Genomic DNA, 12,528 nt, shown 5'->3' with positions numbered 1-12,528 from the left:
TGTAAGAAGGGGTATAAAAAATTAAAAACTCGTTTACACGAGAGGCACAGGAGGGGAGTGAGGGGGATTACTCGAAGGGGTACTCACTCGCGCGCATGCAAAAGCGATTATTTTGCGGGCCGGCCGATCGTGCCCGCGATATTATCGGTCTCCGGTTCGCGTATACATACGACGGGTCTGTCGGTCGTAAGGACCTCGTACACACTGCCGTCGCCAATAATTATTCCGGCCAATTAGATATTCCACGGGCGTATAAGCACGCGCGCGCGCGCGCGCGCACACACACACGCGAGCGCGCCGATCTGTCTTTCCCCCACCGCCCGGTGTCCCGTCGATTTGATCTTTGATTACGCGACGATGCGCTCGTTCGATCACTAATCGCGAGGGAAATCCGATCGCACGCTTCTGGAACACCCACGACGCTGGTAACCGACGAGAATCCGCTCGTTGCAATAGGTACAAAATTTCCAAGCCGATAATTAAGATCGCTATTATCGTTCGACAGGTAATGACTCGGCCCTAATTCATATTTATGTCTGTTATTAGCTTTTCGGAATTTAATTACACGAGCGATTTAATGCGGTATAATTATAAAGTAAATATACGTATATTGAAAAATGCGTATAAGTAAATACGAAATTAAAATCAGTTTCGAGTTTTTTTAACAATATTAAAATACAAAAAAAAAATGTACACGTATAACTTTGTTAGTGATTAATTACGGCATGGCGTAACTGAGTTTGTTGAATTAATATCAATTTCTCTTTTTCTATTGGCAACAACACTACACTGTTACTTCATATTTTAATCGCCGAGTCATTCGACAGCGATATATTTCTTTGCGAGAGAAAAGAATCGCGAAAACGTTAATTGCAATAAATAAGTTTGTTACGCCACAAATATACGAGTTTCGCGTTTGGTTTAACGTAATTAGCATCCTTCAAAACGCTAATTTAATCGAAGACATATCCGCGAAAACAATCTAATAAATTTTCACTTTCTCAAAAGACAAACGAAATAAAGTTCCGAATTTAATTAGTCGAGCAGCTTCCGACAATGAATGGAGCTTTCGAAGCACGTGTATCGTGATTGATATAAAATCTCAACTTGTCTCTTAAAGCTCGCGGTTTAGACCGTATTTGCGGGACTGTGCCTTCAAATTTTCTTCGCGCGCGCGTGTCCCGCGGGATGCGCGTGCTTACGCTTAGTCACCACGTGTACTCGCCGTCAGTCTCGAGTCCAGTGAAGGGCAGGGGGGAGGGGTAAAACGCGTACCGTTAACTACTACTTCATGCATGCGGAGTCGCTGCACTCCCTAATAAACATACTCGCACACACAACTGCACGTGCGACGTATCTGTGCACTCTCTACTCTACCGGAGGGTATATATAAGATAATATATGTGTACGGCGTGCCGCTTGCGATACCGATGCGCACCGAAGGCACGGAGGTACTCACCGGCGCACCGGGCTCCCCGGGATCGCCCTTCTTTCCTTTCTTGCCCCTCTTTCCGGGTGGACCTGGTTCACCGGGTGGACCTGAAACACGAACAACAAAAGCACATGAAGTCGCAATATATATATATATCTGAAACTCTCCTAGCGCGAAGAAAGCAAGCACAGTTTCAACTGACAAACAAGAAAAATGCAAGAGATAAGTATTTCACGTGTTTTACAACTGCATCGAAGATTCGAACTTGTTTAGTTCTTTAAACGAGTTGTTTGGCTCTTTTATCCGAGGGTGATATCTACTTGTTTCATGCTTCGAAGTGCGCGACAGGAAAATTTGCTGGCGTCTGAAACTCTGATCGTTCGTTAAATGCTCGACACATTTTACAACCGCACGGCTGAACGCAGTTTCGTATATTCTTTTGAATTCACGCAAGAACGTATAATCGTTCTTCTAGTCGAAATAGCTCTCTTTTCATTTCTAAAGATGAAATAATTTAGGGCAAAATGGAAATGTCCATTTGAAGGTATTGTATTGAAGTTGAAAAAAACTCTTGTCCTACGGCCATTTGGAGAATAAAAAGGACCATCATGAAACGAACACCCTGTAGAGTTCGAACGTTACCGTTAACGAAGCGTTACGACCACGGTGAAAATGAGTTTTCGGAACTGTACCCACCGATAAACTTTGCAGCGGTTATACAGGGTGTCTCAAAGTCACTCGGTATTTATTTGTAAATTATGAAAATGTGTTCGAAGACGACTTTTCGTAAAAATTGAACGGTAAACTATAATCTTTATATTTTTAATTACACGATCTATTTACATTCTATATATTTTGTCTTCGATATATTAAATTTTATCTATTTATTTCTGATTTATTTATATTCTTGAAGCCTAATGCGTTTCAATTTTCAACATTAAATTGTTTCGTAACTGCACGCGGCCCGAGGTTGCGAGCGAATCTATCATTATCCTAACTTTATCCCGCGGTTGCGTGATGAAAGGACATCCGGCAGCGGCGGACCACCCCGTAGAGCGCGAACGCCGGCAGGTCGAAGTGAATGGACGAAAGGACCGATAGATTTGACGCGAAATGAAATTACGTCGTCGTTCCCATCCGTCGGAGGTATTTTCGACAATTCGCGGGGAATGCGAGCGCACAGCAGGCGAAAATCTGGTCGACCAGCATCGTGGCACGCACGTAACGGAGCTAATTTTTTTTTATACGACATTTGATTTTTTCGTTTTATCCGACGTGGACTTCGAACGGTGGACGTTACGCTTCGTAACATGTACGTTTCCACTTTTCGGTTTCATTATTTGGAAAAACGAAAATACGGGTTCTCCACATTTCGACTGGAGTGCAACGAATGAAAATATATTGCGCAGTGCCGCGCCACCCGCGTGCACGATTCATCATGATTAAACAATTTCTATAACAAATTGTAACTGTACGTCCCGCCTAAAAATATGGAGCACCTTTAATAAATTGTTACCGGCCAATCTAGTTCGCCGAATTAAAGTACTCAATCAATTTTTTTTACGATGAATTATAACGCGTTCTAAAGTAAATTGATAAAACAAAGTACTTACAAATTTATTGCATTTTTTAAATGCAATGATTATTTTAACATTGTACAATTTATCGAGAATGTGCTTCCGGTAAAGGCCGTGTAATTTTTCGACAACCAAAATTGAGAAATGTTACCAGTCATAACAAATGGATGCGGTTGGACGTGCATTTCTACGATGATACGAACGGTTCGCCCGAGGGAGGATGCTGCTGCTGCTGCAGCTTGTCTCTCTCTCGTCGCTCGCGTTATTCTAATTTCCGGCAGGGACCTACATGACGTTCAGGGTCGGGGATCCCTCTTCCTCTCTCTCTCTCTCTCTCTCTCACGGGGAACAATTCGAATGTGATTTATTCTCGGTTCTGCTGGCCGCTCGGACAAGGGCGCGACGAGCGGTTCTCCTTTTATTTTCCATTTATCGCCGCCGGCGAGCAGCGCGCAGGGGATGACGTCATATCCTCCGGAGAGCGAAGCCGCGAACTAAAGTCGCCCGCGGGGACGAAGCGCATCGCGTCATAGTAGATGCTAACTTTTGCCAGGTTTTTTCCCTTTTTTACAATTGAAGGACTCGAGGCAATAACATGCGAAGTTAACGTGGAAAAAGTTGCGCGGAAAAAGCGAAAGTTTTTCATCAGACGTGTCGATAAATCTGTAAACAAATGTAAGCTAACAGTTTTTATTTACGCAACCCACTTAAACTTGATTTAAATAGATTTTATCTGCAATCTTTCAACAATTTGTAATTGCTTTCTCCTGTAATAAAAATGTCGGCTTATCAATATGAATGATTAAACATCCACGGTATCCATTGTAACGATTAAACTTTGTAATGTAATTTTGGAATGTAATTTTAACTTTGTCAATAACGCGATGTTTCGGATTTTAAGAGGAACGCGTGAAAGAACGACGCTTTCGAAATAACAAAAATGTGAATAAATCCATGAATAAATAATCAGTTGATTATTAAAAACTGATTATACGAATTCATATTAATGCAGTTTTATTTATTCGTTTCTGTCCTTTTGAACTTACCTCTGAGTACGATCAGAGCTATCGCGTGCGATTGTTTGACCACGAAAACTCGGAATCCAACTCTCGAGGGAGGTTTCGAGCGCGCTCTATTTAATAGACACGAAACTGTCAGTACGATCACCCGTAGCGATTCGCAGCGACTCCAGATAATCCACTCTGACAGTTACACCTCGACCCATAATCCACATCGTGTGTAGAAATAACGACGTACGTGCCGATCGCGCGTATTTCTCGCCGGCAGCTGGCGGACGCGTATAGACGCGTGTACGTCTCCGCGTTCGCGAGAACACACCGGTTTGTATCTCTATCTCTCCGAACAAAAAGTCAAAGGCAGATGGCATAATCCCGCCGCACGTCGAGAAGCGGGGCTCTTTCGAGGATTACGGTGAGAAATGTGGATGCAGCGAAGCTGCTAGATATCTTCGGTCAGACAGCTTTATCAAAACTGTATATAAATAAAGCGTCGATGCGTCACTCTTAAACCCATAAAAAATGTACAAAAAATAAATTTATGTGGGAGGTCATTTATACAGTTAAATTTATTACCGAATAATGTACATAAATAAAACTGGGAGTTAATTTAAATTATATTTAAATAACCTCTGATTTATACAAAAATGTTTCGAGTATCAATTATAAAATGTCACAATTTCATAGTCATAAATTAAAAAATTTTTTAATCAAAGTAAATGTAATTTACAATTTTTTCCTGCCTGTAATTTTCAATTTCAAGTTTTCCTGAAGTTTTCCACTTCTGTAAAAGTGGCACTCTATCTTAAAAAAAAAAAATTAATTTTTTATTGCAGTTCTGAATGCATCCGGAAGAGTTCTAGAATTTTCTATTAAAATAAAAAATAGTTCTGGCGAATTAAGTAAAAAAATCTGTTTATGAAACTTTAGGGTGCCAACTTCACAAAACGTAACTACAAAATTAACATCTTAACTATTAAAATTAATTGAAAATATTATTAAGATTTTTCATAGAACTCTTGAGATGTTATCCAGAAGTCTAGTTAGAACTGCAATAAAAAATTAATTAATTTTAATTTTTCTCAATATAAATCGTTAATAATAAATACATGTTACTTTAGTTTAAAAATTTAATGTGTCATCTTTTAAGCTTGACCATTCGCATTTTTCATCGCAATGTTCAGTTCCTGCGGCGGAATTGTACGCGATAAGAAACGTCCGGCGGTTCGGCAATGCATCGGTATCGGTAAGAAGCTGAAGCAGGCGCAAACGGGACTAAGAAGTTGGCGGCGAAGGGATCGATCGATGTCGATCAGTATCGGGATAAAAAGAGAAGACCCTCTTCGGCGTCTCAGCTGTGCCGCGCGCTGTTCTCTCAGTGCGGCAAGTTTTCGCCTCCCCGCGGTTCTCATCAGACTGCGCAGATGACGGGCACCACCGTCTCGCCGCCCCAAGTACTCGTACTTGTCGCGAATACCGGGGTATAACGAGGAAAGTTTGTGCCGGCGGACATTGCCGATCGCTGCTGCCTGCGGCTCGACAAGAAAAGACCGAAACGAGCTTTGCGGATCGCGACGCGACGCGACGCGATCGTCATGTCGAGCAGATTGTGGAATGTTGAGTGGATATATAAAAAAAGAGAAAAAATAATCGTCACGAGATTTAAAAAAAAAACTTGTTCTAAAATGACTTTTTATGAACGAAATAATTTGAGTGCGTGCCCGTTTTAAAATAAAGTTAATAGATTTTTATATTTCGCTTTTTACTTTTTCATTATAAAGTAAAATTCCAAATAAGATTATAAAAAAGTTCAAACATACAATATTTAATAAAACCTCATTTTATATTTAAATTACTTTATCAAAATTTAAATCATATATTTAAGTATAAAAATATTTGACATTGGTAATTGAATTATCACAGAGACCTATTTTCACGCTTTGGAGTGCGAATCGAATAACACTCGATATTGCAAAGAAAAATATAGAAGAAAATAAATTCCAAATTTTAGGATTTATTTAAATAAAAAATGAATTATTTTGGTTTTAAAACTATTTTTCCTACATTATTCTTTCCTTTTGCTAACAATTATAATTATATTATCTATTTTCTTTGCAGTCTTAAAATGAATTGCAGTTTGTTCGCGGACATTTTCCGCTTCGATCGAGCTTGTAGAATGCCCTGTTCGCGTTTGTACATTTTGGCAAAATAGTCGTGCATTCGTGCGATTCCAGCAACATAGCGACCCAATTACTCGGTAATTCGGTGTATCCGCATCTTTTTCGCTGGACAATTCACGCGAATATGCGAACGAGAGTGCGAGATTGGGCTAGCTGAGGTGGGACGAGGGGCGAAGAACAGAACCGCCAAAGAGAGGAGAGAAAGTAGGGATGGGAAAATAACCGCGCAGTCTAGACACGACTGAAATACTTCGGGACGACGACGTACAACACGAAACTGAGAAACTTTCATCTCTCGTTCCCGCAGGGACCGTCTCTCGCAGCGGGAACACCTCTCTCTCTCTCTCTCTCTCTCTCTTTCGCACTTTCCCTGATGTTGTCAACCCTCTTGGAATCTCTCACGCGAATAAGAATGAGATTAACGCGACATTGCTTTGGCGGTGTTCCGAGAGAAGAGAAAGGAGACCCGCCGTGTATACACGCGCATCGCGCTAACGACACACCGCGCGCTCGTTCCGCAAAATAGAGCCACGCGGCCGGAAAATGATCGCGGCGGTCGCTCAGGTATGCGTGTAACGCCGTTTTCCGACGGGCGCATTTTCCGCGGGATTTCCCCCTTTTCTATTAGGTGCCTGTGAAGCGCGCGACGGTCTTTCTTCGCGAGCGTTCGACGGGAAAAGAAATTCGACCGAATTCCTTTCGACGGAGCATCGCGAGGACTGAGTTTATTGAAGCTAGTTGTACGTCAGCTGACGCTAATTAACTCCGTTTTTTCTTCTTCGTTTGTGTAATAATCGGAGCAATATAATTCAGGAAGGTACGATAGCTCGCTGGAATTAATCATTTCACTCGCAGCGTTTCCAATATCCATTTTTTTTCCCTTCATTTAAAATATGCAAATTTATAGTAACGAGATGATTCAATATCGTCATAATTTATGGAGATGCATAAGTGACGCAAGTCAAGTCTATAAAACCTGAGATTTATATAGAAAGTTTGGATATTTTGTAAAATATCCAAAATATTTTGTAAAATATTTTATGAAAGTGTGCTTTTTATTTTAGTAAATTGTTGTCATATTCGAAAACATGTTTTATGTCGATATCGCACATGATAAAAAATAGATAATATAAACAAATGTAAGCGAAAATAATAAAAATTCTGATTTTTGACAGTCAGTTTTCAGGTCATTTAACGTGCGACGCGCGGCGATTCATCGATTCATAGAAGCACCAGACGCGTTTGGATAACGCGTACGGTGAAAAAGGCAAACGGATTTATCGGCTCCAATTTTCGCCGAAAAAAAAGCCAATACATTCCTGAGTGTGACAGCTATCTACAAAGCTGGAACTTCTGCGCGTGTAATTGAAAAAGCGCTGCATCTTCATTATTCAGCTGTTCTGCGAAACAAAGGAAAATATTTCATAAGATCTCAATATGCTTCGTATGACTTTTTCCGCTGCCCGCGGAATTTATTTTCGCGGAAAACATGGTGACGTTTATTCTCCTCCTTTTTCTCAAAACTTTTCGCGATACATTTCTGTCGGCGGACGGTCGTTACACGTGCTCACCGATGCGACGCATCGTGAAACTTGTCTTCAAAACACTGACAGCCCGAGCGTTTCCGCGGAGTTAATTGCCTTTGTCGGACGCGGGTTGTTAAAAAGCAATTACTCGCCGCGACCGTATTTGCGAACCGCGCCTGCCGGCCTGCGGGGGTGGTGGGCTCCCGGGAGTGTATTTAGCGGAAGCCGTCGGAGAGCCGTCGATAGCCAAAGAAAATAATTACCCTTCCACCGTTTGCGTTTCTTGCAGAGCGCGTTCGATCAAAATCAACATCGGCTTCACTCGCTCCCTCCCCCCCGGCCTCGCCTTTTGTTCGCTTTTATCGGCGCGCACGATCAACTAGCGCATTATGTTCTCGTCTTCGTGAGAGTAAAATTAAGCGAGGATTATCGATCTTTTCTATCAAACTAATTTCTTTCTATTTTTCCCCGGATATTTAAATTACAGATAAGACGGTGTCCAAAATTTAAATTATAGATAAGGCGAAATAAGATCGAAATAAGATGATCGTGACGAGCGAGATAAGAAATAAGCGTTATAAAATAAATCGGATTTTAATAAATATGAGCTTAAGTAAAAACGGTTTTTTTTTCAATCGGGTCACTTGTCACCTGACGTTAGTGTCCAAAAATACATAGTAATACGTTTGAAAGATATATTTTCACAGCATTTTTCAGAGAGTAAATATTACAAAAATTTATGATTCCATAAATTCTACAAAAAATATGCAACGCGACATGCAAAACGCTTTTATACATCTATGATATAAAAAATTACTTTATTATTCCCGATCTGCTTTTGATCACAATGCATACATGAAAGCATCATGCATAAACGCTGCAAATAAAATTAAAATGATATCAAATACGGCGCAGTTTTTGTATTGCGATTTTAATCCAAGCTGGATTAATCGCTTTGCCAAAATATTTAGCCGGGCGGACGGAGAACAAACTTCGCTACCTGATATTTCATTCTCTCCTTTGGCACACGTCCGCGATTGTATCGAGCCACTGTCGACGAGCTTTGACACGACCGGTCGGGAGTTAGTTTCCACTATCTGAGCTTGAACCGGGAAACACTGTCTTCGTAATCGCGTAACCCCATATCGCGTAGTTTCACAACAAGAGGAGTTTATCTACCGGTAATACACAGAGTCGAAACTGAACTGTTGCAGGACTTGATGCCGATGCAGCGCGTCGCGTCACATCGATACGACATCCGAAATATGCCAGATTTATATGCAATGTTTTCACTGTTTTTTTTTCTTTTTTTTTTTTTTTTTTTTTTTTTTTTTTGCGATACAAACGTGCTATACCATACATGCATAGTGCGCGGAAAAACGGGACGCGGCGGTCGTAAAATCCATTATGAACCCCCTCTGGCCGCCTCTCTTTCGTGCCCATCGGAAAACAACTCACCGAACGTGCATTTATCAAGTGCGGCGCGTGGGTCGCGCATAACTCGCGGGGCACCGTAGAAGCTAGACGAGGTGAACGCGGAGAAACGGGCGAGGCTGCTGCTACAATGGGGTAAGAAGCACGCAAAGGGCGCAGTTGCTACCACCATTACAGTCATCGACGCCCCGTCAATAAACGCGCTTTTGTAAGTTTGCCGTCGTAAATATAAAAGAGAGAAAATTTACGTTGGTGAACGCGGAGTGACATTTTCTTGAGAGTGAATTTGCTTTATAGAATGGCCAATCTAATTTATATAATTAAGCTAATTGACGCGGGAGCTTAGTGTTACAATACACGAGCTTGCTTTTAATTTAAAAAGTGGCAAGTATAACAATGTTTGCAATGTTTTTAATATGTTTCTTGTGATATTTTCTAAGAATAAATGAACATTTTTGGACAAAAAAAAATTCATTTAAAGAAAAATATTGAAAAGACATTATTATTTGGAACAAGGTACGATTTGTAGGGCACAAGGTCGCATCTTCTGACTCTTGTAAGGATATAAGATGATTTACGAAGTAAATCGATATGCAGAGCATAGAAGATGTCTCGAATTCGGCAGGATGTAACCGTGGTTCGTATGGGAGTTGGACTTTCTCGTACAACTTCTTCGCTTCGACTGACTCACACAATCGGAAATGTTCGCGTCGGCTAACAATAACAAGAGGAACATTCGCCGAAGTCCCATCTATTCTCTGAATCAACCGTCGCACATCATTCGGAGAATATCTATCGTAAGTACATGCACTTATCAAATCGCTTGCAAATTACACCAGCTATTAGTTTCGTTGTTGAAGGATGTCCCAGCGTGATTTCACTCGGCCACGTGCCGGAATTATACTCCGATCGGCCTTACGTGTTGTTTTTATTTTTAAACTCCCAGCTTGCTCATCAAGACGTGTGGTGTAATCGAACTCTCTACGCTCCCGAGAGATAGTTGAGAGACGCTGCTGTCGGCACGGGAGAGAGCAGGCACGACAGACAGACAGAAAGGCAGGCAGGCAGGCAGGCAAGTCGGCAGGCCGACAAGCAGGCGAAACAGGACGCGAGAGGGAGAATGAAAGAGAGAGAGAGAGAGAGAGAACGTAAGGGACCTCACATGTCGCGGCCGCGGGGCAGCACGGTTATACCGGGCCGCCGAGCTCCGATTCCCGCCCCGGTAGTTTCCCATGATTGAGATACATAATCGGTACTCCCCGATGTATTCTACCCTATCCCCTGCCCGCGCCGACCTACCTATCTCGCGAGTACTCCCCTCCCCGTTTGCGTCCCGCCGGCCTTTCTATGCCGTCTCCGGGTGCATTCTGCATTCGGGAATTCGAGATACATAGATAGATAGGAGAGATATTTATTTCGGTACACTCCGGAATATAGTCTTTAAGAGTTCGATGGGATGCGAGTCATTCATGGTACGACGAAAACTAACTTTGAAGTCCGAGGAGGATGAATCTTACTTACGCCATATTGAAGTTATACATTAGAAAATATCTCCACGATAGATGTAAGCAGCCGTTAAGGTACGGAAGCTATTTTGAGATGAATAGAATCTTTCAGAGATATCTGCGCGCGATTGCTCCTGCCGAGTAAGGAGGTTAAATTTGCCAGCTATCAATCAGATATATATTTCTGCAAATCGCCAATCTAATGTCAGATGTAACGGATAACTATTTATTAGTAAAAAATATAATATGCTGCAGCGAGATTTGAGGATTATTCTTAGGTGTTAATCTCTTCCTATAACATTTGACGAATGCAGAATAACTTTGCGTGATCTAACCGGTAATCTGAGTTAAGTTAAAAACTCGCATGCCAGAAAAAATATAGTAATCAAGCAACGGCTGCTCCCCGATACGGACGTTGTGCCTTAACGTTAACTGCGCTCCAATCAACGCGGCGTATTCTTTCGCTGCCTAGTAGGACAAGATTTCACCGTAGGGAGACGCGTCCTCGGGCCGCGAACGGCCCCGCAGGCGCAGTGGTAGTCCCGCGGCCCTCCCTTTAAATCATACTCGTCGTCCGCTGACGATGAATACCTCCGTGCCAGGATGGGGACCCCCGGGCGCGAGGAAACCAGAGCGTACTCGCAGGACTCGCCGTGATCGTGTCGGCAATCCCGCTACCGAACACTACAAGCTCTTGGCTTATCGCACTTGCGGCTTGAGTGAACTTTGATTAATGCTATGAAAACCTAATTAAAAGCTTCGTGCATTCAAGGGTATGTTAAATAAGTGCACTTTGCAACAAATAAATGTGTATCTAATATTGTTGAATAATTGCGAGAAAATATATTAAAGAAGAATAATTTAGAAAACTATATTTAAAAACATTAAAAGAAATAAAAAGGATAAAAGTGTCTCATCTATTCTTTTACAACTTTGAAAAACAGGAGTTTTCTATGCATTATTTACTGTTGTATTTACGTTCTGTTATTCTTACTTCTACAATTATTCTTATATTTGTTATAATATAATGGCAATCTATTTTTAATCCAGCATGCAGCGGCAAAAATTTTGATTCTGTCAGTAAGCACGACTGCATAAAAATGTGTAACACGTATGTCCGGATGGGAAATTAATAGCAATAAAGCGGACGCATAAAGACTTCCCAGACAACGATTTATGTCCGGGGCGGAGTTTCTGAGGTTAAAGGCTGGACGCGTTCTGCAGCAGACAGGAGCGAAGCAAAGGATCGCCTCCTCGAGCGTATCTCGGCCACGATAAAACGCTTAATGGGCATATCATAGTGACGATATTTGCGACATAAATGGCCGAAAGCTTTCTCGTCGTAATCGCTAGATAATGGTGATGGTGAGTTTAAAAAAAAAAAAAAAAAATAGATTTTTAGAAAACGCCGCGATAAGATTCAAGTTACTTCTCTAGCTGTAAACACGACTGGTTTTGCCTGCTCGCATCATCCAGCGTTTAAGGTCAACGAACGGTGTCCAGAATCCTCGTCGGAAACGGAATTTAAGAAGAACGATGATGGCGCTTTCTCAGAGCAGATATTAGACTTCGCGATATAATCGCGCACTATATGCAGCTCGGAAATATTAGGCGGCAAAATTGTGTGTGCTTACACTCTGACATTCTTTAGCATTAACGACGCGGTATCCGCAAAATTATCTGTGTAGCCGACACTCGGCCGAGAATGTATATATGCATATTCTCTGTGCAACTTAAAAGCTTAATGATCGTATTGTGTGCAAAACATCCGTGACATGAGTGATGAAAAGCTGCGTCAAGCGAGCAGTTGTGCTCGACACTCTACTAGAGACGTGACCGTGACAAACTCGCTAATTGA

General features: G+C 41.8%; 1 protein-coding gene across 13 annotated transcripts in view; it reads right to left on the bottom strand.

Moving 5' to 3' along the window:
- Nucleotides 1–12,528, bottom strand: part of LOC105671696 (collagen alpha chain CG42342-like) — a 134,769-nt gene that overhangs the window by 45,532 nt on the left and 76,709 nt on the right. For all 13 annotated transcript variants that reach the window (XM_067350087.1, XM_067350093.1, XM_067350088.1 and 10 more), the window contains exon 2: nucleotides 1,460–1,539. In XM_067350087.1, coding sequence (XP_067206188.1) covers nucleotides 1,460–1,539 — 80 coding nt within the window. The remainder of the gene's footprint in view (nucleotides 1–1,459; nucleotides 1,540–12,528) is intronic.

Source organism: Linepithema humile, chromosome 2 (genome assembly GCF_040581485.1).
Source record: "Linepithema humile isolate Giens D197 chromosome 2, Lhum_UNIL_v1.0, whole genome shotgun sequence".
Lineage (NCBI taxonomy): Eukaryota > Metazoa > Arthropoda > Insecta > Hymenoptera > Formicidae > Linepithema > Linepithema humile.
Note: the sequence above shows the minus strand (reverse complement) of the source record. Positions and strands in the feature narration are given on the sequence as shown.